The sequence below is a fragment of the Vitis vinifera genome, chromosome 10, assembly GCF_030704535.1.
Source record: "Vitis vinifera cultivar Pinot Noir 40024 chromosome 10, ASM3070453v1".
NCBI lineage: Eukaryota > Viridiplantae > Streptophyta > Magnoliopsida > Vitales > Vitaceae > Vitis > Vitis vinifera.
Window position 1 is genome coordinate 2020971 of NC_081814.1, and position 27134 is coordinate 2048104.

General features: G+C 34.7%; 4 protein-coding genes and 1 non-coding gene across 5 annotated transcripts; 2 read left to right on the plus strand and 3 right to left on the minus strand.

The window, feature by feature from the left end:
- Window positions 1-1618: 1618 nt before the first annotated feature.
- LOC100852721 (mitochondrial pyruvate carrier 4) lies at window positions 1619-8167 on the minus strand. The gene is made up of 5 exons (XM_003635461.4): window positions 7998-8167; window positions 5256-5354; window positions 5048-5100; window positions 2001-2074; window positions 1619-1914 (listed from the first exon to the last, which is right to left on the minus strand). The coding sequence occupies exons 1-5, from the start codon at window positions 8050-8052 to the stop codon at window positions 1869-1871; spliced, it is 327 nt and encodes a 108-aa protein (XP_003635509.2). The 5' UTR covers window positions 8053-8167; the 3' UTR covers window positions 1619-1868.
- A 1538-nt stretch (window positions 8168-9705) lies between these two features.
- LOC100855038 (uncharacterized) lies at window positions 9706-14645 on the minus strand. The gene is made up of 3 exons (XM_059740109.1): window positions 14068-14645; window positions 10355-10513; window positions 9706-10224 (listed from the first exon to the last, which is right to left on the minus strand). Exons 1-3 carry the CDS (start codon window positions 14377-14379, stop codon window positions 10096-10098), a joined length of 600 nt encoding a protein of 199 aa, XP_059596092.1. The 5' UTR covers window positions 14380-14645; the 3' UTR covers window positions 9706-10095.
- Window positions 14646-16744: 2099 nt separating this feature from the next.
- On the plus strand, window positions 16745-20358 carry LOC100245619 (phosphoribosylglycinamide formyltransferase, chloroplastic). Its single transcript, XM_002264097.5, has 5 exons — window positions 16745-17325; window positions 18112-18223; window positions 18354-18530; window positions 19578-19704; window positions 19947-20358. Exons 1-5 carry the CDS (start codon window positions 16953-16955, stop codon window positions 20058-20060), a joined length of 903 nt encoding a protein of 300 aa, XP_002264133.2. The 5' UTR covers window positions 16745-16952; the 3' UTR covers window positions 20061-20358.
- A 696-nt stretch (window positions 20359-21054) lies between these two features.
- Window positions 21055-21150, plus strand: LOC132254589 (small nucleolar RNA snoR109). The gene has a single exon (XR_009466851.1). It is a non-coding gene; the product is annotated as a small nucleolar RNA snoR109 (small nucleolar RNA).
- A 2979-nt stretch (window positions 21151-24129) lies between these two features.
- Window positions 24130-25516, minus strand: LOC132254445 (uncharacterized LOC116803646). Its single transcript, XM_059740097.1, has 2 exons — window positions 24769-25516; window positions 24130-24645 (listed from the first exon to the last, which is right to left on the minus strand). The coding sequence occupies exons 1-2, from the start codon at window positions 25196-25198 to the stop codon at window positions 24227-24229; spliced, it is 849 nt and encodes a 282-aa protein (XP_059596080.1). The 5' UTR covers window positions 25199-25516; the 3' UTR covers window positions 24130-24226.
- Between the last annotated feature and the right edge of the window lie 1618 nt (window positions 25517-27134).

Consider the following 27134-nt stretch of genomic DNA (forward strand, 5'->3'; position numbering starts at 1 on the left):
CTGACCCGGGCAGACGAAACAATCTTTTTTGGAGCCATTTCTTACCACAAAGCCAAAGCAAAATCTACACGCAAAAACAATGCAAACGGTTCAGACCAAGCAATCAGAAAATACACAAACCCTAACTCAAAGCCGTCAGAAAAACCCCTCAAAAACCCCTCCAAACAACAACAAAGTACCAACATTCAACAACAATTGCAAACGACTCGTCCAAAACAATGCCCAAGCAAGCCAGAAAGCAAGTGTAAAGAACCAGCAAACGCAACCAAAGGAACGGCAGTAGCAAAGAGATACGTACCAAATACAGCACCGAAGAAGAAGAACGGGTACCGCCTTGATACGAAATCACCAGCAGCAAACCAACAAAGTTGCGATACAAAAGCACTGGTACAAAAGAGCTTTCGGAGTCTTTTTTTTTCTCGTTTCTCAGAAAAGCAAAGGGCGTAGAAAAAGCAGTAAGAAGAAAGACTCTCAAGAGAATGCAGTAGGAAAAAATACAAAAAGAGGTACAGTACCCTATTTATAGCAGGACAGCCCCTCGGAAAGCCAAACCAACAGCCATGTTATCATTGAAACGACATATTGTCTGGGGATACGCAGGGTCGGCGGCTCGTCATAAAAAATGCCTTTTTGGCTTCCGCACCCCCACTCGCCACGTGGCCCAGTCAGACGAAGGGACTTCTTCAGTTTTCAAAAGCCAGTTATTTTTAACCCGCCCATTTTTTGGGCAAAATGGGCAAGTTAAAAAGGGGGGCAATGTAGGGACCCCTCCCCTTGGGAAACACGTGGCACGCAGCTCATAGTGACGCGTGGCACGTGTTATCAGCCGGACCATCATTATCCGGATTCCCCTAAGGATATGCATGGTGTAGACATCCTATCCGGACCGCCTCAAGGAAAGGCAAACGACGTTTCATCTTCTCCTATCCAAGGAAGAGCAAACGACGCTGGCAGAGCGTACACATCCGGATAGTCTCCACAACACATCCGGATAGTCAGCATGAGCCATCCGGATATAAATCTTCTGGATGGTCAATTAAAGTAAAGCGAGTCTTACACGCAACCACAACAAGCAGCCATGGCCCACATCCCATCACCTGCAGAATGAGAAGACAAGAGGAAGTGACAGCAAGTCACTTCCCACGATCATTCTGCATAATCGCTTCCCACGATCTCTGACGGCCGCATCACCTACCATAGTCTCTGACAGCCATTCATAGGATGATAGTGCTCCTACTAACACCTATTGTCATCATCACAACAGAAAAGATCTCCTCACCATTAATGAGAGGAACAGTACCCCTGAAGCTGGATATATATACCTTCGCACGAAGAAGAAAGGGGATCTCCTGGTAACCTCTTGATACCTAGAAAAAAGCCAACTGATTTATATATCTCTTTCTCACCATGGCTAATAAAACCATCGGAGGGTGCGTCCGGACACCCTGTCCGGATGCCTTTTGCAGGTGCAACCACTGAATCAAGAACCCCTTGTGTGTTGAGAATCACGTGTCCATCCATATAGCAGCAACGTGGACCATCGGATACGCGAGGCGACAACAATGGTGTCACTAGTAGTTTTTTGACTTTTTTCATTTGGCAGATTCATTCACAAGCATTTGAACAAAAATTTACCTGTTTTGATGCATGCCCAACAATTATTAGAGGTTTGAAAGCATAATGATAATACGAATCTGTAGTTGTGGACTCAACAAACCTTACAAAAGCAACCAACCAAAACCCCATGAGTTAGGATCATTGATCACATTTTCAATTTTCAATAGCAACATGGTCTAAAAAATAATAGTGATAAGGACGCAGAGAAGGAAGTCTGGAACATTTTCGTCATTGTTTGTTTTTCGCAGTCATCATTCTTCAGCAACAGCAGCTTCTGGCTCCGGGAAGTAGTCATGTCTGAAACCAAGGAAGAGATTACTTGGGTGTAATTGTAAATGATGAAAAGCTCAAAACTGCATGACAGTGGATTTCAGACGACTTACTTGATTTTGCGTGAAAGTTGATAGATCCCTGTCCCAGCCATGGCAACATTTACGCTAAAAAGATTCCAGTTTTTCTGCAAACCAATAAGAAAAATGACCAAAAATAAATGTCGGATACAGGCAATGTTCCCAGACAAATTCAATTGAGCAGAAACAACAGTGAAAGCAAGAGAAAATATTCTTCCTCCGCAAAGATACAAAGCAAGGAAAATATTCTTCCATAAAGACAAAAAGCAAATGGCAAAAGATTACAACCTAACTTCTTCATTTTTCTTGTTCGGTATCTGCAGTAACAGGGTGAACGTGCGTCTATGTGACTGTATGTGAGGGTGTGAGGGGCTCCCACAAGTGTCTGCTAACCCGTCTCTAGCACCCAATTGTCCAAAGCCTTGCCTAACAAGTGAGTTGTCTGTTGGTGATACACAAGCTTCTTCTACATATGCTTCTAGAAAGTGGAACACATGTACTAGTTCATAAATTGGGTCTGGGAAAATTTACTAAAAGCCATAGAAGGCATCAAAACCACTGGAGTGTGCTCCATACAAAAGGAAGATCTGTTGGTTCCTCATTAGTAAAAGGTGGAATTAATCCCAGATAAATCAAAATAGAATATATATATATATATATATATGTATATAAGATGCTTAATGACATCATATACAGATTTTTTTTATATGCAACATCATATACTAAGATGAAACTACATTCACCAAAAGCAGAAACAGAATGCCAATTGTTGTAGAACTGAAGATTCTTGCATTATTTTTTTTCATCAATGAAAGATGAAGGGTTTAACTGGAACAAGCAGTATTCTAAAATGTTTGGGTTCAGTTAGGTTGTCCAGGAGGAGTGTTAAAGGTTGACTCGAGATTTTCTCAGATTTGGCATGCCAACTTGAGCTAAGCTCAATTTGCCTAGATGCACTTCTCAAAGTTAGTTAGAAGCTCATTTAAATCATTACAAAAAGTTCCAAAACATCAGGTGTTATAAGATGTTTCTGGAAAACTGGATGTGAATTTTGCAATGGTAACTAAGTTGGAAAACATTTGTAAAATAGAGAAAAGTAGAGCAAATCAGCAGGAGATATTCAATTTAGCATTTTAGAGCTGTTGATAACAGGAGGAAGTCAACTTTTTCGTAGGCAAATGAAAAGAAATATGTTAACAGCATCTGAAATAAATTAGAAGGCTCGAAAGTATGCTCTTGATAAAGGTTAATCTCCCCCCCCTTCAAAAAATATCGCTTCTTTCAACACTAATCTTTTAAATTGTTTCTCCACACACACCATTAGATCTATGATGCACTCCCAAAGGCAAACCAAGGTATGTAAAAGGAAGCAACCAACCCAACACCCAAATAAATAGACCAATCAATCAATCTCCAACACCTAGCCAATGTGAATCAATTCACTGTTTTGTAAATTGATTTTCAGACCTGACACAAGCTTAAAACATATTCAGCATCCATTTTCAGTACCTCATATGTTGATTTGTCCCACAGAATAGTAGTGTATCATCTACAAATAGTGGATCAGAGACTTCCATCCTCAATCCCCCTCCCTCAGTCACCTTAAAACCACTTCTGTAATCCCCTTCCCTTGCTTTGAAATGAAACCACTAAGAGCTTCCACAACCAACGCAAAAAGCTAAGGGGAAAGAGAATCACCCTGCCACAAGCCTCTTAACTCTAGAAAAACTCTGTGGTGGTGCCACTAACCAATACTGAAAATCTCACTGTAGGTATCCGGAAGTGCATCCATCTCAACCAATTTTGCTTGAAACTGCCTTTTTCATTGGAAATTCAAATTCATGTGATCATAAGTTTTTCTATGTCCAGTTTGTATGCTAATCCCACCCTAAAGGTTTTTTTCCCTAGAGTCTATAGCCTCATTAGCAGTCAAAACTGCATTCAAGATCTGTTTGCCCCTCACAAATGCATTCGAGGAAGCCAACACCGCCTTCCCAATCTATTAGACAAGCCTTTTGCCAAAAGCTTATAGAATCCCCTAGCAGACTAATCAACCTAAAATTCTAAATGTCCTCTATTCCACCCCTTCTAGGAATAAGACTACAAAGATAGCATTGAGGCTATGATCGATAATCCAATTTAAATGGAATTCCTTAAAGAACTCCATTACCTCTCCTCTCATTGTAGACCAATAGAATTGTCCAAAAGCCAATGAAAACTCATCAGTTCTAGGTGCTTTATCACTTTTTCACCCCCCATGTTAGCATTCACCTCCTCCTCTACAAAAGAAGCCTCCAACCCTTCTCAATCCATGTTGTCAATGCAATTGAAGAGGACTCCTACATAAGGTCTTCTGATCTGGGAATTCTCAAACAGAGAATTAGAACAGTGAAGAAATTCTCACCTTCGGATGTGCTTCCTCAGCCAACCACTACTCATTCACCTTTAATCTCCCAATGAAATTTCTCCTTCTATGAGCATTATTCATACAATAGAAAAACTTCATGTAGTATTCCCTTCCTCAGGCCACAATACCCTAGACTTCTGTTTCCATGAAGTTTCTTCCAAAATGGCTAAGCAGCCAATAACATAATATAATATTAATATTATATAAAATTTTAACATTTTAATTAGTAATTAGGAGAGGCTTCATAATTTTTTTCAAAATACTAAACATTAGAATGAAATATATGTTATGTTTTAGTTTTTAAAATATCAAACACCAAGTTTGAGATATTGTTTTCCACTCCCAGTGATGAGCCAAACATAAGCAAAAGATATAATATGCAATGGGAGGTAGCATCCCAGGATATTTATATTCTGTCCCACCTTATTCTATCCAAACAACTTATCTAGCATACCAGAAATGGCCTAAAAGTTCAATTAAGAAACAAGCAAAGTATGCTATCATACAGAAGAAATAATGCTCTAATGTGTTACACCATGTGATGGGAGATGACGAATGCTAATGAAAATCTCTTGCAGCTGATAAGTTAGACTCTAGAAAAGAATGTCACAGATATAAGCTCATGCTTTTGTAGAAATCCGAAAGCCAAGACATTATCAATTAGCAAGCTTACCGGAGTGATTACAGTACTATAGCGTGACCAGATAACTCCAGTGCATGTAACAGCTGAACAGCATATGAAAGAGTAAGAAAAAACACAACTTAAAATGTAAAACGAAAGGTTCGCTAAACAATACATAAAAATAAGTTAAATTTAATTGCACACAAGTACTTGTATAAATATACATGTGCTTATGTGTTTGTGTCTGTATCTAACATACCTATTTGCTGAGGATATGAGAGTTTCTCAGGTGGCTTAGCGAAGTCAGCAACATTGGCTATGCTGATGCCCCACTTAAAAGTTGGGGCCCAAAAATGGACTGCAAGAAGACAAAAGTTTAATTACACATGCAATGACATCTGAACAGTTCTAGCTCAGATATTAAATAGTAGCATATTATATATATCTAAATTGAAGAGTGATTGTATGCCATGCATCAATCGAACTCATTACTCTGAGGGGTACTTATAAGAATTATGATTGGTTGTCTCAAAGAGGCGTCTAGAAGTTCAAGTAATCCCAAGGCCCTTTCACTATAATACCACCAATTTGCTCTGCAATCAATATATATGGTTCTTCTTAAAATGATCAGAACAATATAAAAGAAAATGAAAACAAAAATAGAATCAACTAAACAAATCCTTAAACTAGTAGAGGATTTTGAATCAGTAAAACAAACTATTTTCATAATTCTATTTGGTTTTGGGCCATGAGCAGTTTTAAAAATGTAAAATAAAATAAAAGAGCTTTTCTCACAACTCATCGGCCTGCTTCTATTTGAACCATATCACTCCTTACAGAGGAATGCAATAGTCTCTATTGGATGGACATGATCAAACCATTTTACCTGACTTTACCCTGTATTGTCCTAAATGGACGCTATTACTAGCTTCTTATGATAATTTCTAAGACTCCCATTTGAATGTTCTTTAAACCTCCTTAGGTTCTTTGGAAAAACGGGAATGGGAATGGAAATTAAAATGCTAAAAAAGAGATTCCCTTTTGAAAGTATCTTTCCCCTCCCTCATTCTCTCAACAAACAGATGGAGGGCAAGGATTTTGGTGGGGGAAATGAAAATAACGGAGTAACAACATATTTTTTTTAGAACAATATTCATTTTCAAATCATTTTCAACAGCTGAAGTGGTTGTTTTAAAACTGTGAAAACCTTCTAACATTTTGTAAACATCAGCCATTTTCAGGACATTTTTAAAGAACAGTTCGTGAAAAATGCATATTATGCATTTTTTTTTTTGTGTCATTCTCATTTTTCCTATTTAAAATAAAAGATGGCTCTCATTCCACTATGAATGTAAGCCCTTGACTCAACACAGATCAGTTCCCCCATATGTTAGAAGACAACCAACTCAATAAACACAAGGTCCCACTAATTGTATGTGGTTTTCTAATATGCTTCCACCTACTCCACAGTAAAAAATTTCTCATGAATTGCAATATCCATATTCTTCTCCACAACCCTAATCTCATATTATATATATATATATATATATATATATATTGATAGGTAGAGAGAAATAGTACATATAGAAAAAAGAGACGCCAAAAACAGCACCCCCAAGTATATAGGAAGTATACAACAAAAGCCTAAAGGCTCACTCTAGAGGGAAAGGGAAAGAAGCAAAAACATCACATGTCCTTACTTTGAACCTAACCAATCAATGAAACTAACAAGGAAATTAAGACTCATATCTATAGACACCCTAAACCAATACCACGAATTACATACAAAAGAATTTTTCAATCTTTGGATCAATAACTCTCCATTGTCAAACGCTAACAAATTCATTTCCTTCTACACTGTCCAAAATATACATAAAAGGGTCACCTGTCAAGCCTTTGTACAGGCTTTACCCACGAAGGACCCATGCCACCCAACGAGAGTTTCCTTAACCAAGCAGGAGAGAACCCAAGCCACCCCAAAGAGGGAAAAGAAACCCGCGACTTTGCACAATGAAGAAGAATGTGATCGACTGTTTCTACTTTAGAGTAACAAAGGAAACATCAATTTGCCAAATAGAACCCCCTCCTTTGGGTCTAGTCTAGAGTTAAGACTTTCCCCCAAGTTGCCTCCCAAGCGAAAAAAGCCACCTTTGGTGGTACACAATATCTCTAGACACTGCTACTAGGGAACAAAAGAGGGTCTCCAGGCTCCAAAATAAAATAGAGAGATTTGATTGAGAAGTTCCCACCTGGATGTTGTCTAAATCACCCTATCATCCACATTCCCGTGCACCCTAATTGTTTGAGTCTTCTGCAAAAAAAAGCTTCACACATTCCCACTCCCAATCATTAAAGGTCCTAGAGAACTGAGGGGTCCAACCACCCCCTTCACCTTTGGGGTTCCAAACATCTGCCATCCAAGCTTCCTTAGACAAAAAGAGAGCAAATAACGAAGAGAAGCACTCACAAAAGTAGCTCATCTCCACACCACTTGTCCCTCTAGAATCTCACTCTCTGACCATTACCCATTTGGAAGGCCAATTTGCTATTCAAAATATCCCACTCCTTTCTTATAGCTTTCCACAGACCCACACCATTCCTTTCACTCACCTCATATTAGGAATTACCTCCACCTAAAATGTCAGCAAATACTACATATAAACGATGCTTAAGCGTGAGACTACTTTGAAGGAAAAAGAATCAAACTCATGGTTATTTTAGAAGAAAATGAATCAAATTTATGGCTATTTCCCAAGAAATGAATCAAACTAATGAACCATATTCCATCCGTTGCACTAAAAAACAACACCTTTCAAACATTTAAACCGAAATCACAAATCCAAGGCCTAAAAGAATCGACCTCATCACCTACAAATTAGTCGAATCTGAATCGGATCATTATAAATACACAAATAAATACAAATATAAACCTGAATCGGAAAACTAAGATGATAATATGAGGGGGAATGTGGAGAAATTGTTGGAAACCGAGTTGACTCACTGGTTTTAGGGCCTGCAGGGTGGTTCCAGAAAGCTTGAAGCTTCGAAGCCGCCATGAATTCAACCACTCTCTCTCCCTCGTCTCTTGTATTCAGAGTCGACTGAGGATGATTCGAGGCTCCAATTCTATATGTACGCGGCTTCGTTTACACCCGACTCAGCTAACCAATCATATAATGCCACATGGCAAAACAGACTTTTTTAAGGAAAAACAAAAATCGTTTTTTAGAATTCAACTGTGATTTGATGTGATACTTACAACTTACAAGAGACTTCTTATTTTTCTTCCTCATTCTTTTAATTTTGTAACATTAAAAAATAATAATAATAATAATAAAATTGAAATTTCTCAAATTCTTTGGAAAAGTATGCGCCAAAACTATTTTTTTTTTTATTTTTCGGGTGTTTAAAATTCATTTTTTGTTTGTATTCTCTCCATTTTCATTCAAAGTTCATAAAAGTGAAGGAAACGTTTGGACGAAGTCAAGACAAAATAATGCTTTATTTGAGAAATATTTTTATAATTGATTTTTATTTTTTAAAATAGAAAATAGTTTTTAATTTGGGTAACAGAAGACTAATATGTATTATGACATTTTTGAGTTGTTTCTATATTTTTATTTAGAGTATTTAAATAAATAATTAAAGTTATGGAAAATATTTTTAAAACTTTTCCATTGTATATAATCCATATATTTTTGTTAAGATTATGTTTTCCATATTTAGGTTCCAAAAAAAAAAATATCGTTCCCAAAAATATAGAAAACTATTTTTAAAAAATAATTCTCAAAATCTATTTATTGAAACTACATTTTTTAAAACTTTATGAAAAAGTTCCCAAGACATTTAAAATAAAAACACATGGACATATTTTTATACAATTTTAAAGTTTGAGAATGGTTATGAGAAAATTAAAAATGTTTCATAATGCTCAAAAAATTATTTCTTAAAAAATTATGAGTATGTTTAATAACTATTTTCGAAAATAATTTTATTTGAAAACTATTTTTTAATGTTTTATAAAATAAAAAATTGTTTGAAAACCTAATTTTTTTTGTTTGAAAAATTACTTCAAAGGAAACACCAAAGATTAAAAATATGTTGGACAATATTTATTTTCAAAATGTTTTTAAAAGAAATTGTTCATCTATAAGTGTGTTTAAACGTTTTTCTAAATAATATTAAACATTTGTTTTTTCTTTAAAAAACACTTTTAGGTTAAAAAATATTTTTAAAAAATATTGTCAAACAAATTTTAAAAGTGTTTTGATCATATTACTTCTAAAGGGCCTCTTTATAATGTTATCAATTTTTTTTTTTAATGTTATTTCCATTTTTATTATTTTAAAAATAAAATGGTTATTATCATTATCAAACAAGTCATAATTAAGAATAGTCATCAAATTCAGAAAACATTTGGCTAGTTAGAAAGAGCTTTCTTACACGAAGGCCCAATGCAACTTTTACAGGTGTTCAAATAAAACTTCCAACCCTACTTCCGAGGGTGATTTCAGAAGGAAGTAAGTTTTTATTAAACTTAAATAAAAGGTCTTAAGATTCCTAGACACACAGTATCAGTATTGACCTTTTGAAGTTATAATTTTGGTTTTGACTTCAGTTTCCATTGAAGTCAAAAACCAAAAACTGCATGGAAGTTGAAAGATATCCCAAACAAATATGCTGTAGAAGCAAAACAGAATTCATAATAATTTTGCTTTAAATAACTGGATGATTCATTCAACTACCATTTCATATCAAACTTTGGTTCCTCCAAATGAAAAGTATAACAATAAAATCCAGAAATAAATTCAATCACTCAGTAGAGGAAAACAAATGATTTCTCTCAGTACAAAATGCAATTAGCTCATCTACAGAGCATCAGATGAAGACTGAATATACTTGCTTAAACCACATGGATAGGCTTGCCCTGAGATGATCCCTTGAAGGGTAATACAAAAAAGGGGAAAGAAATTTGCATTTCGGAATCCAGAAGATATGGGTATGTTGCTTCTTTAGTTTGAAGTTATCTGCAGTTGGAATAGGCTGAGAGTAGGGTTCTCACTTCATGTTCCCATAATACTAGAGTTCATTCTTTCAAACTACCCGTCTTTGTTTTGATGGGTTTTTGAATCAGAATCGGGATCCCCATCATGGGCCTTCAACCCCAAACTCAAATCCAAGGTGCTTTCATTCAGATCCTGCCGTGCTAATTGATTCTGGTCCAGTGCCTGCATTAGAAGTTTGTCAAATTCATTTATGAACTCACAGTTGGACATGCATCAGACAGTTACATGGCATTAATCCTGGGAAATAGGATGGGTTAAGAAGTACAAAAGATCTTTAATTATGACATGGCACCTGATTTTCTTCCATTGGCACATCATTAATGTCGGGTTTTTCATCAAAACCATTGGTCTTCAAGGTTGGTTCTGCTGCACTTAGGTCAGCATCACTTGGTTTAGCTTCATCATCAGCCTTTTCTGCATCCTCCCTCTTCTGCTCCTCTAGTACAGCAATCTGCATTTTCAACCATTCAGAAATGCAATCCATCAACAAATGCTTGATATAAAAAGAAATAGATATCACAACAACCCCTTTCCATCAGCATGAACATGCATAAGAGAACTTTAGGTGGGTGATGGTGCCCTAAACTTATTATGTTAAAACAGGGAATAACTAATAATATTCAGCATCGTTTCCTTTTTCGTTAACAAGGTATTTCCCACTAAAAGTGAGATTAAACATGTAAAAACCTGCAGTCAAACCATTATGGACATAAGGTAGATTTGGCATGGCTTGTAGTGTGTGAAAGGAAGTGTCAGAAATGCACAACTGCAGGAGTTTCTGACACTTGAAAATGCAAAACAGAAGCATCATCACTGCATAGACCTACTGAAACCTTTCCAAACAATTAAATTAAGTGAAACCATCTAATGGTTTCCCATTTAACCCAAGCACTGTCAATAACCTGCAAAATATTCAAGCTTTAAAGTTTTCTCATCTTGAGCCAAACATATAGAACAAAAACATGCTTTCTTAATAAAATCCAGTAAGCATATCCAACACTCCTCGTGGAGAAAAGTATTGTGCAAAGAGGAAGGCCAGAATTTCTCTATCAGAACCAATCAACCAATAGCCCATATAATGCGCATCTGGCAGTTCATATACTGATTGCTTCACAAGGAAATTTAGACTGCAGCATTATAGAAAAACGTTTTTCTCATACACAAATTGTTCAAAAGCTGGGTCCAAGGCTTGGACATAATTGGTATACACTTCCAGAATTAAAAAGAGCCCATATGATAATCAGAAAAAAGGACAGTCAGCCACTAATTATTCATTTGATTAAGAATGAGTTACTAGGTAAACTCATGATAGAGTCGACTGACAAAAAGGTTTATGTAGCCAACCCCAAGTTCTCAGGAAGGAGAAAAGAAAGCTTGTGTTACAGTCTTATAGAGGAAGTCCAGTCCTCTTCAAGAACAATATGTGTTCTAGTTTCGAACAAAAAAACCAAGACACTCTTGGATGTTTTCTATGGTCTCGTAATGATGGTGTTTTACCAAAATCAAACTTTGTTGCTCAGCATCTTGGACTAGCCATTCCTTAGAAGGTATTGGTGGAAAATCACCAAGTCCTAATGAAATGGATAATTTGGAATACAAAGTTATTGTTCAGGACAGTACCACCTGCAAATTACTCCAAGTGTGATGAAGAATCCCAACCTGCACAGAAAAGAGAAAAGAACACCAACAAATCCCTTGTTTGGGAATGCCAGGGAAAAAATAATGCTTTCATGACCCCATTCATCATAGTGTATACAAACTCAGCATGATTAAAAAAAATATCTCAATCTGTATGCATTACAGAATGGGAAATCCTCCATCATAGACAACCTCCTTTCTTTCATATCTTAACTTTCCAATATGTAAAATCCTCTATAGTCTTAGCATAGAAAACAATGAACTGAAGCATGATGATGTAATGGAAAGCACCAGCATATTTTGCACAATATTCATTCAGGGATGCCAGAAATCATTCACATGGTAGACTTTCTTCTTTAACAATGGTGTTCCACACTGAAAATCTTACAATAAGAGAGTATCAATGTGTTTAAGCTTTGACATAACATATGGTTTACTAATACCAATCCATTTGGCATCTTGGCATTATCCACTTAATCCTCTTATTCCAAATATTAAGTGTCGGTAATAAACTTTTCCACGTGGGCATAAATGACTAAAAACTGAATTTCTTTACTGCATGGTATGGTAAGACTAGAGCTAAGTTTGATATGAATACAGCAAAATTAGCAGAATTTAGAAAGTGCATTACCAAAATATTCTCTTTCCAATACTTTCCTCTTTCCAAATGACTATTATAGCAATGCTGGGAATGACATAAATATGTAAAGTTTCACCAACCCAAGCAATTTAAAAAAAAAAAATGAGATCAGCCTTATACATCCATCTGCTACTTGATAAGAGACAAAGAAAGAAATGGAACTTTGTACCCTAGGCATTACACACTACACTATAAACCAAATAAAGTCTTCCTCACGTGTATGAGAGAACAGGAAATTATGAAGAAAAGGACTAACCAACTCCAGTTGGGACTAGAATAAGATATGGAAACTGAGTATGAAGTTCCAGGAGATCAAGAGGCTATGATTAAAATCTTATCAATAACTGAAGACCACAAAAAAAAAAAAAAAAAAAAAAGATAATTAGAACAAACAGGGATGCTAATGCAACACTCCCAACCCATTAAGCATGACCTCCTCCTATCTTCCAATCATGTTGCAATCAAGGATTATATAACCATGCCAAGCCCATGAGAAATGGACCTCCTTAACTTGCAAATTTAAATAAAAATCAGAGTTCCATACAACTCCATTCTAGCTCCTCCATAAACACTACCATATCTTTGCATTTAATCCCTCACCATCACTTATAAATCTGGAACAATGCCTTGAGAGGCAAACATTCATACCAAAAATCATCTTGAGATTATAATTTTTTCCTAGTCAACCCATTTCCTTCCTTGGTTCAATTCCTCTTCAAAAGGATAAGCCCCTATTATTAGAAATTCGTTTTATAAACCACATCCACATGCAGGAGGGGCTTGATGCAATTTCCACTTATTGCAACTTTCCCGTGTTTCATTACGGCCACACTTTCCACGACTGGTCATTCTCCTGTCTGAACCTCAATAGACATTTATAAATAGGACAATGCTACACCCAAACCATAGCTATAAAGATTTTGAGCTCAAGATTAAGAAAACTCCAGAAGCTAAAAAATTGTGTGGCCAAACCAGTTCATCAGGATTTGCTTTGTTTAAGGTTGAGATTATCAAACACTTCTCTAACATACAATTAAGCTTCCTTAGCATTAATAAATCAATAATGAGTTACAATACGTCCCGTCCCAATTATTAAGAGAGCGCAAAAGATTTTGAATCTGAAGTTAGAGATCAGAGTTACCTAGAACATTGTAACTCTTCAATCTTTGAATGGAATCAAAGAAGTGTATGCCAACTAAACTTTTTTTTTTTTTTGGAAAAAGGCCAAGTATGGTCAATTATAAAGTAACATACTTGTTGGGAGAAATCCAAAGCGGCGGTCTTCTAAAAGCTCTTATATGAATCTTATGACATAATGTACGAAATCCAAAAGTGATTATTTTGTCAACGTACCCTATTATGTCTTTGTGGAGCCAGGAAGCTATGAATTTTCTAACAAGCAGAGGTTAACAATGACCACCACATCAGCATTATTTTCGGCCTTTCTAAATCCTCCACGCATCATTTTGAATTTCTCAAACAATCATCAAAAATTCAATCCATGTAAAAACTCAAACCGCAGCTTCAATCGGTCCTCCTGGATTAAAAACCCTAATCCACTGTTCATTCAAATACCAAATAAAATCCAAATCACATCAAACGAAAAAATTAAACCCAAACAGTACAATCCAAAATTCTAGCCACGGACCCCCAAACCCTAAAAACACAAATACCCCGTATAAAAGAAATTCAAAACCAGAAACAAACAGGAACCGAGATAACAGTACCGGAATGTATTTGAATTTTCGCCGAGGCGGCTCCTCCGGCGCTGCGGTCGCGGCGGCGCTGTCCTTGGCGGAGCTCTTGTCGGCGTTGGTGCCATTATTGCTGCTTTGTGAAATAGGTGTCCACTTGTAAAGAAGGAGATGAGAGCCGTTATTCCCGTTATTATTACCGTTAGTCTGAGAGTGATGGTTGGAGGCACTAGATGGCGCGACGTGGACCCATTTCTTCTTCCACTTCCTCACTGGACCCGTGAAGACGGTGGCCGGTCCGTAGCGAGTCGAGGACCGGCCGAGCCGGGCCCCAACGCCCTCCATTCCTCGAACCGGCGGCGGATCAGCGACGTATCGGCGGATCGGTTAATCGGCCTTTGTTTCTCTCTCCAGAGATGGACTTGGTTATGGTTTCCAAGTTTGGGAAGGATCCAGTGATATATAAATAGCGTGGGGGTGAATCACAGCCGTTGAAAACGATGACCATTTTCCAAATCTGATCATGTGTTCTATTTTGATTATGATTGTGCAATTATCAGGTTCCCCTTGGGCGGGAGAGTCTGCGATTGGGCATGGCAACTCAATTTTGTAGGTACGTCGTGTATTTTTTGATATTTAGTATAATCTAAAATTATTATTTATATAAATATAAAAAATTTAGTATAAAGTCTCAATTTTTAATATTAGGAGAAACTGAAATTTAAAAATTTTAGATCAACGAGAGTGTTTGATTGGATAGTACTGAGTTTTAGATTATTTTAAGTTTTAGTGAAACACATTTTCGAGCAATTGATTGAAGGGTAAATTATAATGGAGGGTGGGATTCTTTAATTTAATTTTACTCTACTAAAGTTTTTTAATGCTCCATTTCCATTATGAAAGAAAATAAAATATAATATAGGAATTGAAAGCTTTTATTTACTAAATATATGGTGAAATTTGGATGAAATGATAGATATGTGTCCATATAAATTTGAATAATCATTTTTAATATAATAATTGAACTCAAATAAAGGTTCGAACAACTTGAATCTAATGATTTAATATTTTTATAATATTTATTGTTATATTATCTTATAAATAGTATTCCATATATCTCCTACTTATATTTATGAAATGATAAAATATGATAAAACTTATATAAAAAATTGATTCACGTATAAATAAATGTATTAGTTCACATGGCGTAAGCATGGAATACCAAATGGAGTTATTTACATTTAAACAAGTTTTAACAATAACATTGTGATTGCTACAAATATACAAGATTAGTTGGTTTCTTGGTCTAATACTTGCGGATTCAATGATATGAGAAGAGGGATGTCATTTGGTGCTCAAATCACAATAGGGAATGTTTTTTGTACAATAGTATATCAAAGTATGCAATAGACAAAAAATCATGATAAAGGGTCTTGGTCTTGGAAGAGATGCAACATTTACAAACTATTCATAAAATGGTATACTATTAAGTTTTGTACGGGATGTAACCCCTATGTTGTAGAGCGGTTGTAAACCTCCTAAAAAAAACGTAGGAATAAACCATGTAGAAATAGACATTGAAGGGATTTAAGGAGAAAAAAAATGATAAAATGATTAAATGATCTTATCAAAACAATATTACTACCGTTCGATAGAAAATAATTATATCTACTTGAACACTTGCAGTAAACGTGTGCTGAAAAAAAAAAAAATAAATAAGCGTCTTTGTTATGGATGTTTTATCCTCTCCACTTATTAAATGTCGAGCCAATGTAATAGGCATCATCATATATTATTTGGATTTTTTTTTAAATATCAACCATGATTAGATCAACATAAATCATACATAAAATTATTTTTAAATTTTGTTTTGTTATTAACTTAAATATTACCCTCATTTACCATCTCATTTTTCTGTATAAATAAATAATATTATGGGTGAATTTTGAATCATGTAATTTGATCAATTTGATCCTCCCAAGTCTAATCCAATTAATTGAACTCAATTAGGAATTAAAAAGGCTAGATTTAATTGGATTTGGAATAGAGTGTTGCAAGTTAGAGGTTGAGTTTGATTAAGTTTGGGTTAATTAGGCTTGGAATTTAATATTATATGTTAGAACTCGAATTGAGTTGGATGTTGGACTCGAGTTAACCACTAATTTACCATGATACAACCCTAAATCAAAGTAATAATCTTAGTATAATTTATTTAGAATAGTATTTGATTTATCCATCTAAGCAGTTAAGAAATGGAAATAGGAGTATTTATTATTTTATTGGTTTTTATGTTTGAAAGGTTTATTTTAAAAATATTTTTTTTTAAATTAAGGATTTTTTTTCTAATTTTAAATATTTTTCTTAAATAAGAATATGTTTTAGCATTTAAGGAAAAAAATGTGAGTTACTTTTTTTTTTCAAAAAATGTCATAAACTATATTAAGAAAATTTGAGATGCATATAAAAATATCGCTTGACCTTGACCTTTAAATACTATTTTTATTGTTTAAAAATCTCTAAAAAAATGTAATTTATCTCAAAATAATATTAATACTTCAAATTTTTTACTAAATATAAATTTATTTTGCCCGGATGACATATAATATTGTAGAAAAAAAAATCAAAAATTTTAAATATTCTCAAAATTTGAATTATTATTAGTAAGAAATAGACCCTTTGCCGTACGGCAGTTCGGGCAAAACGACACCGTTTCAGTTTTCTCCCAAAGCGCAGAACAGGTTGTGAAGGAAGGAGCAGCCCACACTTTCAAAGTTCCACAAAATCTTCGCCTTTGCCAAGTATTTCATCTTCTTCTCTAAACGATAGAGAGCCAGAACAACCAGTAGAAATACCAGTACTGATCACAAATTCGACTCACTTTAATACGGTTTTCATTTTTTTTTTTTCTGAAAACGTGAATGGAAGCTCAAAGGTTGCTCCATGGGTTCTGTTCAAACTCAGCAATCCCACCAATTCGGAACCCCAAAAAACCTTTCTTTATGATTTTTAATCCTTCTCTTGATCATTCTAAGAGATGGGCCTCCTTCAAAACTCACCATTACGATGCCCCCCAAACGGTATCGTGGTCTAAGAGGAGGTTAGAGTGTCGAAATAGTGTAGAAAACGCAGGGGGTTTTACTGGCGGTGAGAAGGGTTTGGAAAGCGGGATTCGACGGAAGAATCTGGCGGTTTTTGTCTCCGGCGGAGGGTCGAATTTCCGGTCGATTCACGAGGCGTGTCTTCGGGGCTCGGTTCATGGAGACATTGTTGTTTTGGCAACCAATAAATCTGGTATAATTTGTTGTTTTAATTTACTTTTCATCAGATTAATTCATGCCATTATGGTGTTATTTTGATTGCTGATTACAAGTAAAACAGATTAGAAAAGTGGTTGCTTCTTGAAATTCCTCCACTTGGATTGAGTTTGTTTAGAAATTTTTCATACCTATGATCGTTATAGTTCTTTTTGGGTGTTGATATGCTTGTTTACCAGACGAATTTATCTGCAACTAGTTCATTGTCAATTTGATTAGGCCGAAGAAATTTGGTTTCTGTAATCAATTCTGAGCTTTGAAAGGGGAATGGCTGTTTTTTTTGGTTTCCATACTGGGTTTGAATGTATTTTCATATGAAGAATGAAAGACTATGAATCCCATAAAATTGTACATTGGTCTCTTGTTCATCGATTAAGAATTGCTTATTGGATTCAAGATTTAGTTTGAAGAAATTTTCGCATTCATCGATTTCTCCATTTTCAGAGAGGAGAGTGAATCTTGGAAAACTGTGTATGTATGGTTGGAGCAAACACAAAGAAAACCAACTTCCCTAATTTATTTATTTTTTCTCTTTTTTTATTTATTTTTAAAATTTATGAGTTAATTTATTATGTACTTTGGGAATTAGTGATCCTAAAACACACATCTTACCTTGCACAAGCTGAAGGAATTTCACATTTGCCACTGCCTGCTAAAGTCATGCTTCTAACACTACATGCGGCAAGAATGGAATTTAGAGACTACTGCAATTTGCTTGAGTTATGCATATCAGCCATATATAACCTTTTGATATATGGTGCAGGTTGCGGAGGTGCAGAATATGCAAGAGGTAAGGGTATCCCAGTCATTTTGTTCCCGAAAGCGAAGGATGAACCTGAGGCATTATCACCAAATGACCTTGTGGCTGCTCTTAGGTTCTTGTTTGAATACTACTCTAGTTGCCTCGTATCTTTCCCATGTAATTTTCTTAGTCTTTCTGAACCAAACTAAATCATAGCTATAGTGTCTCATACAACTTTTTGTTGTAACTGTGTCTCAAAACAGAGGTTTTGAGGTGGACTTTATTCTCCTAGCTGGATATCTGAAACTTATCCCAGTTGAGTTGATCCGAGCTTATCCGAAATCCATACTAAATATCCATCCCTCGCTTCTTCCTGCTTTTGGGGGTAAAGGATATTATGGTATGAAGGTGCATAAAGCAGTCATTGCTTCTGGAGCAAGGTACGTTGCAGCTATGATTTTCGTTTTCGCATGTACATTTTTCAGTCCATACACTTTCCAACTTCAGCTTGGTTATCGTGGAAGAAAAACTTAAATGCTGATTATCAACATCTTAGTGTCTTTTAACACCTTTAAAATTTCATTTTGTGATGTTGCTTCTCACTGGCTTCTTTTATACCATTCATATGTCTGAAAAAACTGGTTAGCAAGTAGTGTCAAACCAATGGGCAAGTGTTGGAGAAATAGAAACACAAGAATAGTCTTCCTCAACTCCTTTTACACAGTTATGAATGTTGAAGAATATCTGAACTTGTGCTGGCACCAGAACAAGATAAATCCCTTTCGGATCTGATTATGAGTTATAGGCATTGCAAAGATCAATGCCTGCTTCCCTTGCCCATATTAAGCTTCATATTTTTTCCTTGTTCAAAGTCCATACTGTATTCTAGATATGAAATAACTCTACCTGGTGCAGCACTGGCCACTGTGTCACTTACAAGGCAGGGGAGACCAGTCTCTAATGTTTACAAATAATTTGTAACCAAAAACTTATAATACAATCATCCAATAGTTAACCAGTGAAAGAAGCCATGTTTGGCTATTTTTGCACTTTATGAATTTCCTAGATGGACTGAAACACATCAGATGTAAGCCATAAAATTATGAATAATTGGTTGCTATATGGCATCTTGTTTGGATATTTAAGAATTTTATCCATGAAATATTTTGGGATCCTGGACTATTTTGTGAATTAGTGAGGGAGGTAATCGGGGGCTTGAAAGTTAATGTTCCAATTCCCATAAACTAAGTGGGTTAGCTCTTATAATGGATATGAGCATGGAAAAAAAATGTTATGCATGTGACTATAAATGAGTTCCTTGAAATTTTTCTTGTCGGAAGCTGATATCAGATGAACTATCACATTGTCACAAGAACTGGTTCCAAATGTCTGCTTATTTCATAGTATTGAACACCATCGTTGATTTTATTTTTTTTTGGATTCGCTTTTAGAAATGGTTACTCATTTTCTTTTTCATGTTTGGCTAGATACTCAGGTCCTACAGTCCATTTCGTTGATGAGCACTATGACACAGGGCGTATCCTTGCTCAAAGAGTTGTGCCTGTGCTTGCTGATGACACTGCAGATGAGCTGGCCGCAAGGGTTCTTCATCAGGTAGTCCATCTAAATTCTAAAACATATAATTACATGACCTTCCTCAGCAACCAACCTAAATAATTCCTTTCATTATCAACCATTGCAAAGAGAAAGAAAACACCCAGTGCCATAACTTGCTTCCCTGATGGGGAACAGGTCAAGAGTTTTACTCATTAATGTGAGAGGATGACGAAGTTATGGATTTCCCATTGTGCATCACATCTCAAAATGGTTTTTCCTTGACACCCTTAATTTTTCAGGAGCATCGCGTATACGTGGAGGTGACATCAGCATTATGTGATGAGCGGATTGTTTGGAGAGAAGATGGGGTGCCTATCATCCAGAGTAAAGAAAACCCTAACGATTATAGCTAACAAAATCACATACAGGGTACCCAGCTGATCAATTCAGCCACATGATAATTTTCCTTCTGCTTTCTTTGGAAGACAAAGAGACATATCTGCAGATTTTGTATCAGTAGATTAGTTGTTATATCCTTCTGAACTGGAAGTGTTGTTCATTTTTGATAGCTTATGTAAGCTTATTCAATTGCCCAAACAGCTTGCAGATGTTGAGCTGTATTGAGTATTGGAAGACGAAAACTGTATCAAAAATCAAACTTGAGAGCTGCTACACAGTGAATCAAGAAGCGGGTTTTCTGATTTTGTTGAATACATCTGCAGATATGTATATAATTAAACAAACAGTTAACATCAATGCTACTAAAATCCTTATGTCAAATGTAATTCTCTCTCCAAACAGGGCTTCCTTTGGATCTTGGGAAGTCTGGAGAAAAGTATGGGAGAAAGAAAATTGAAATTTGAGAGGAAATTGGAGTGAAAGAAGTGAATAAAAATTATTTAAAAAGAAAAAATATTTGGGCTTCATTTGGATGTTGGAAAATGCTATGAAACAAGGCCTTCCCCTCAAACTCTCCGAGATTTAAATGAAGTTTCAAACTAATAATATTTTTTTTCTAATTTATTTAAATATATTTTTATTCTCTTTCATACCAAGAACGGAGAATTTCAAATTTTGTAAGTTCTTTTTACATATAGCACCTTTTCAGGGTTTCCCAGATCCAAACAGAGCATAAAATTTTCAAAAGTTTCTGTTTGGGCCCAGCCCAAAAGCCCTTTCAGTCTTCAACGGGCCCAAAACTAAAATGGTGAGTTACAAGATGTGCGGCTGAGATCTTTCCTCTTGAGGCAACCCATGCTATAAAAGCAAGGGCAGAGGCTAGGGTTCGTTGCTCTCAACTTGATCGTCTCTTTCAGTTTTTACTAGGGTTAGGGTTCAAGATGTTGTTTGGCTACATGTACCAAGAGGAGGGAGCAGTGAGTGCCCTTGATCTTGATTTGCCAAAGGTGGCTGTAGCTATATCAAATCAAATGGCTGAGAAGTTAACTGGCCGGTTGTCGTGAATCTCTGTCGACAAATCTGCTTACCGAACTTCTCACATTTTTTTTTGCTCTTCTGTTAAATGAATAGAATAGGAATGAATTTGAGAAGGGGAGAAGAGGGAAATGGCATAGGATTTAGCCTTTTTAAGAGACCCTTCTCTTACAGCAACAGAACATTTGATTCGGGTCACCTTCCAGGCAAAGCCCCTTCGATTTCCCAGTGGCTTTGTGTCTCTTGGTGCCTACATTTTCCAACACTCGATTTTTTTAACCTTTTTTCTCAAAATCCCTCCCCATTTTCCTACCAAACAAACAAATGAAAAGAGATTAGACTGTACTTACCATTGATGTTTTGGTTGGGAAATTTTTATTTTAAGGATTTTAAAAAATTAAGGTTACGTTTGGTTTCGGAAAATGGAAATAAAAGTTTCAAATAAATTTAAATAAAAATTTGTAAATTTTAAAATTATTTAAGAGTTAAAATAAATAAAAATAATTTATTGAAATTTATTTTATTTTTTCTATTTTTTTTAGTACTCCTTTTTTTTAAGAATTTTCCCACAAATGTCTAGAACCAAACATAACCTAACCTCATGATAATTTTTACAGAGTACAAGAACCACCTTAAAGTTTTACATATCTTCCCACCAGGTCCACTTAAGGCAACTACCACCACCAGCCCAGTCTGCCTTGACCAGCGCTTATCCTATACATCATCATCAATAATAACGTTGTAGGGACCCTAAAAGATGACAACATGTGCCACATCAGCCTTATATATTAATGATATCTACTTTTACGAATGGGCTGAACTGCCTTTAATTTATTAATGGAATGGGCCGCAAGTTAACAATCCGGTTTCAAAAAAAAAAGTAAAAAAAAAGAGTACTTCATAAATCATGTTAGCCCTATAAATCTTAAAAGTGTGTCATTAAGTTTTATTAAAAAAATTGAAATTATTTAATATTTATATAAAAAATCTAAATAATTTAAAATAATATGTAAAAATAATTTTATTTTACTATTTTTCCTTTTTATTTTTTTATTCTTAGTTTCCCTCGATTTTTTTTTCAAAATTTTTGGATGTAAATAAAAAAATATTTTTAATATTAAAAAAATAAATTTTTAAACAAATTGCCTATCAAATAATTATTTAAAATTTATTTTAAATGACTTTCTATATTTTTAAAAGTTTATCAATCAAATTATTTTCTAAAAAAATGATATAGTTTATTTTCAAAATATAATTATTAATCTAAAATTATATAAATATGAAAAGAAATTATAAATTTGTGGTACCACTCAACCATGGATAACAATAATTATTATTATTATTATTATTATTATTATTATTATTTATTTAAGGATAGTCGGAATTAGCGAGAAAATTCAAAAATGAAATAAACGGTACAATTGAATAAGAAATATATGATTATAAATGGTAAGAGAAATAATTAAATTATTTTTTAATATTTTTATTATGAAATTTATAATTTTAATGAATATAATTAATTAACTTAATTATATAATTTCTGGGGGTGTTTGGTACGTCGGAATAGGGAATGGAAATAATATTTTGTTTCCTTTCCTATTTCTTAGTGGAATGAAATAAATTTGATAATTCCATTTCTAGCATTTGGATGAACTTAGGAATGCAAGATTGGAATGATTATTTGTTTCCATTCCAATGTTTGATAATAATAGGAATGGAAATGAAAAAGAAATAAATTTACAATAATATCCTTACATATAATTTAAAATATTTTTTTATTTTTACTTTTATTTTTAAAAAATAAAATTTGAGAGGTTTTTTGTTATTAAATAATAAGACTAAAAAATATATATATACTCAATAAATAAAAAATTAACCATAAAAAATCGTATAACCCTAATGCACAAATATTCAATTATTATTTTTATTAAAAATTTGAATAATTTGTCATGCTTAAGTAGTTATAAAATTATATTTTTCAAAAAAAAATTATTTATTATAATATTTAAATTCTCAAAGCTAGCAAATGTTTTTCCTATTTTCAAAAGAGGAAATAAAAGAATTCAAATTTATTCTAATTTTCAACAAGTATCATATCCGATAAAATCCATAACCTTAAAAAATTTTAAATATTCGTTTTTTTTTTATCAAAATTTTAAATAATTTGTCATGCAAAAAAAGCTATAGAATCTTTTTATTTAACTAGGAAAGGAAGACACCGATAATAATAAACAAAGGGAAAAAAAAACCAAAAGTTTTGTTTTTGTTTGTTTTTTTTCTTTTTATTTTTTTCCTAACCATTAAAAATTTTCAATATTGTAAACACGTGAAATCAAAAAATCTTTTTCCAACCATTTCAATTTTTCTCTCCAATTTCCATTAATACAAGATAAAGAAACATCAAAGATTCCAAACATAAATTAATAAAAAATAATTAATCGATTTATAGAGAAGAAGAAACACATATAAAGAAGTAGAAGAAGAAAGAGAAAATAAGGTAAACCTGATCGAAGATGTAGAAGGGAGTTTTTCAGAACCTAGTTGCAACAAACAATGACGAATCCTAGATCCAACAATCAAAATGAACATCCAAAACCCTATAAATTATAAATTGATTTTTTTTTTTTAATATTATGGAAGGTTTAATTGATTCAATTTGGAAGAATCACTTGTTGCAGAGAATTGGATGATGAGTGGGTCTCTAGCTTTGCAAAGAAGATAAAAAGTGGATGATGAATGGATCTCTACCTTTACAAAGAAGATAAACATCGGGTTTGAAGAACAAGATAAGAGGGTAAAATAGTAATTTAGGTTATTTTATATTATCAAATAGGTTTAATGAATCAGAATACCGCCTACTTTTAATGAATGCAAATCCGACTCATAAGTTGGATTTGATTTCTGCCGGAATAATTTTTTATTTCATTTCCGCCTTCTTAACATTTATCCAAACATAGAAATAAGGGAGAAAATGAATGAAATATCTATTCCCACTCCCTATTCCCGTTTACCAAACACCCCCTCTATGCTTTCTTCATCATATAAATGTTTTGAGAAGTAGAAAATAATTTTATTTTCATTCAAACAAATTTACAAATTGATTACAAAGCAAACTTCAATCAACACCCAAAAACCCCTTGAAACGCTATCCTACCAGCAAAATCATCTCCGGCAACCTCTCTCCGGCGAAACCGGCGCCCCGTTCCGACTCCTTCCTCGGCGGAGCGGCACTGGTCGTCCGCTTGTACGACCCAAACCATTTCGCCTGCATGTAGCTGTTCCTCCTCCACGGCGGGACGTGCATTTCCACGCTCTTCATGGATCCTTTCATGGCTCGGCTCATTATCCTCACAATCTGCTTCAGCTCTTCTTGCTTTCCCACGAAGATCGGAGGAAATTCCTCCAGCAATGAAATGTAATCTTTAGTTGCCCGGGCTATCTCGAATTCTCCGGCGAGAAACACTTCCACGACATAGCGGGTTCCGACGATGTTGACGTCGACGTACTCGTAGTCCCCGGGAATCGACCGCTTATTGGTTTTCCCCCACCGAGATTTGCAGAGACCTGTTGAGTCAAGACTCATGGATTCAGAAATGTCCCAAAAATCACGATTTTCTACCGTTTTCTTACCAACCAAACAAAGGCTAATTCAAAAAATAAAATAAAATGGTAAATTCAAATACGTACCGGCGTCGAACCCTCTCTCGCGTAAACGATTCATCAGCCGCCGCTTAAACCCCTTCGACGACGAACCACTCCCGATATGCCGGCACGCAAGTTCCGTCTCGGCCCGAATCTTTTCAACGGCGTCATCCGAAGCCTCGTCGCCTAACAAACTCCGCAACGCCTCCTTCGTCTCCGAATCAGAGCAGTAACTTTCTCTTCTTCCAATCAAATCCCCATCCGTTTCTCGCTCAACGTCTCCTCCCTCATCCTCAACCATTTCCTCTTCAACTCCAACCCTTTCTTCTTCAAGAAAAGAATTCACCAGATCCGAAAGATCAGCATCCGAAAGCTCAGTAGAACTCTCGCTTTCCCAGCTGTCGCATGGCCGCGCCCGAACCACCTCGTCGAAAGCAGCCGCCACTCTCTTGAACCTCACCGGGATCTTCGCCATTGGGGGATGATAAGATAATTATAGATTTTTTTTCTCCGGCACCCTCTTTCTTTCCGGGATTTTATTTTCTCCGTTTCTGGTTTTTTCCACTAGCGGTTACTTCGACAAGGTTGTTATAGACAGTGATCTTGGAGGAATGACGACACAGTGTTCACATCCAACATACAGAAAAAGAAAATGACCAAGTACACTTGTCGGAAGTAAAACTTTTTCTGAAAATTTTCAGAGGAAATGAAGAAATTTGGAGGAAATGTTACGCCACGGTGCACTACGGAAGAATATGTAGAGGCTTTATTTATAGGGTTCGAAAACTTGGAGCTGCTAATGAATCTAGACCACGTGTTGAGTCAAGTTCAGAATGGGGATAGAGGTCCAAGTTGCGCATAACCACGTGCGGCTCGTGTGGCGGACTGTCATTTGATCAGTGGCTCGCGTGGCGAACTGCCTTTTGATCAGTTGCTGATCGCACGTAACCCGTGTTTCCACGTGGCGCCGTCGTTCTTAGATGTGGAGACTCGACGCCGGGAACCATTGGTTTCCAGGTTCATTGAACCTAGCACATACCCCCTGCGCTCCCCTGCGCTGTTGCTGAATTTGGAAAATGAATCAGCCTTGAAATTGCATTCCTGCTTTATTTAAAGTTAGGCCTTCAATATATATTTGAAAAAAAATTTTAAAAATGTAAAGAAATTATTTGAAATAATTCATGTGCATGTTTGTTGTGTTTGACTCTATAAGAAAATATGTTAAAAGAAAATGAATTTTTAATTTTTGATTTTATTACCTTAGAAATATTTTTCTTATTAAAGTTCAAATATTATACTAAGGTTTTAAAAATTCAAAGAACTAGTTATAATGATTTGTCAAACTTTCAATTGGTTCATGCTTTTTTCAAAAATTATTATTATTTAAATATCTTATATAAAAATTAACCAATTGATGAAAATAAATGAATCATTACAATTAGTATTAGAGTTTATCCCAACCCCGATACAAAATTTGAAGGTCATATTTGATTGATTGGATATAACATTATATTGGATAAGATATAAGATATTATATTATATCTTATATTTGGATAGTGATAAAATAAGATAAATTATCTTATCACTTATCTTATCTTATATTTAACTAAGCATAGAATATGATAAATTGTGAGATATATTATTCATATTTTTTTTCATATATTTCTATGTGAGATATGTTAATCTCATACTAAAATACGGGATATGCATATTTCATGTATCATAAATTTATTTTTTTTATATACTCGTTTATTTTGCTCAACTTTCTAGTTTATCCACATTATCCTTACAACAATATATTTCTTCACGATAATGGGAAACTAGCTCATGTTTTGTCTTATAATGTTATGTTTGATTCCAAAATTTTTAAGAGAAAAACAAAATTTAAAAATCTTTTTCATTTGAGAAACAGGCGACTACCTGTATTACAGTACATTACCCTTTTCATATAAGAAAAAAGGGCTATAGACTTTGGAAAAATTAATTCAAATGAAATTTAAAGATAAGGTTTGTTTAACTCAGGTGTCCAGGTACATTGAACTTAATGCATGTTGAATGATGATGGCTTCTAAGTAAGAAACGTTGTGTGAGTAAATCAGTATAATTTGTCCGCATTCTTGAATGAAGCTTGGAGTGTCTAGGTTCAATGAACCTAGTTTACTTATAAGAATATTAAAGCCTTGATAAATTCAATGATTGGAGTTGAAAGTTAAGATTGATGCTTGTTTACCTTTTTTTTTTTTAAATAATTTATCATTTTAAAAAAGTTTGACATTAAATTTTGTTTTTACTTCCCCAAGATTTATTTGGACTCGTGTTATTATAATACTGATGTTTCTTTTTGAAAATATGGCATCAATTATGATTTTAGTTAGGGTTGCGGGTGTTTGGTAAATTAATATAATAACTTA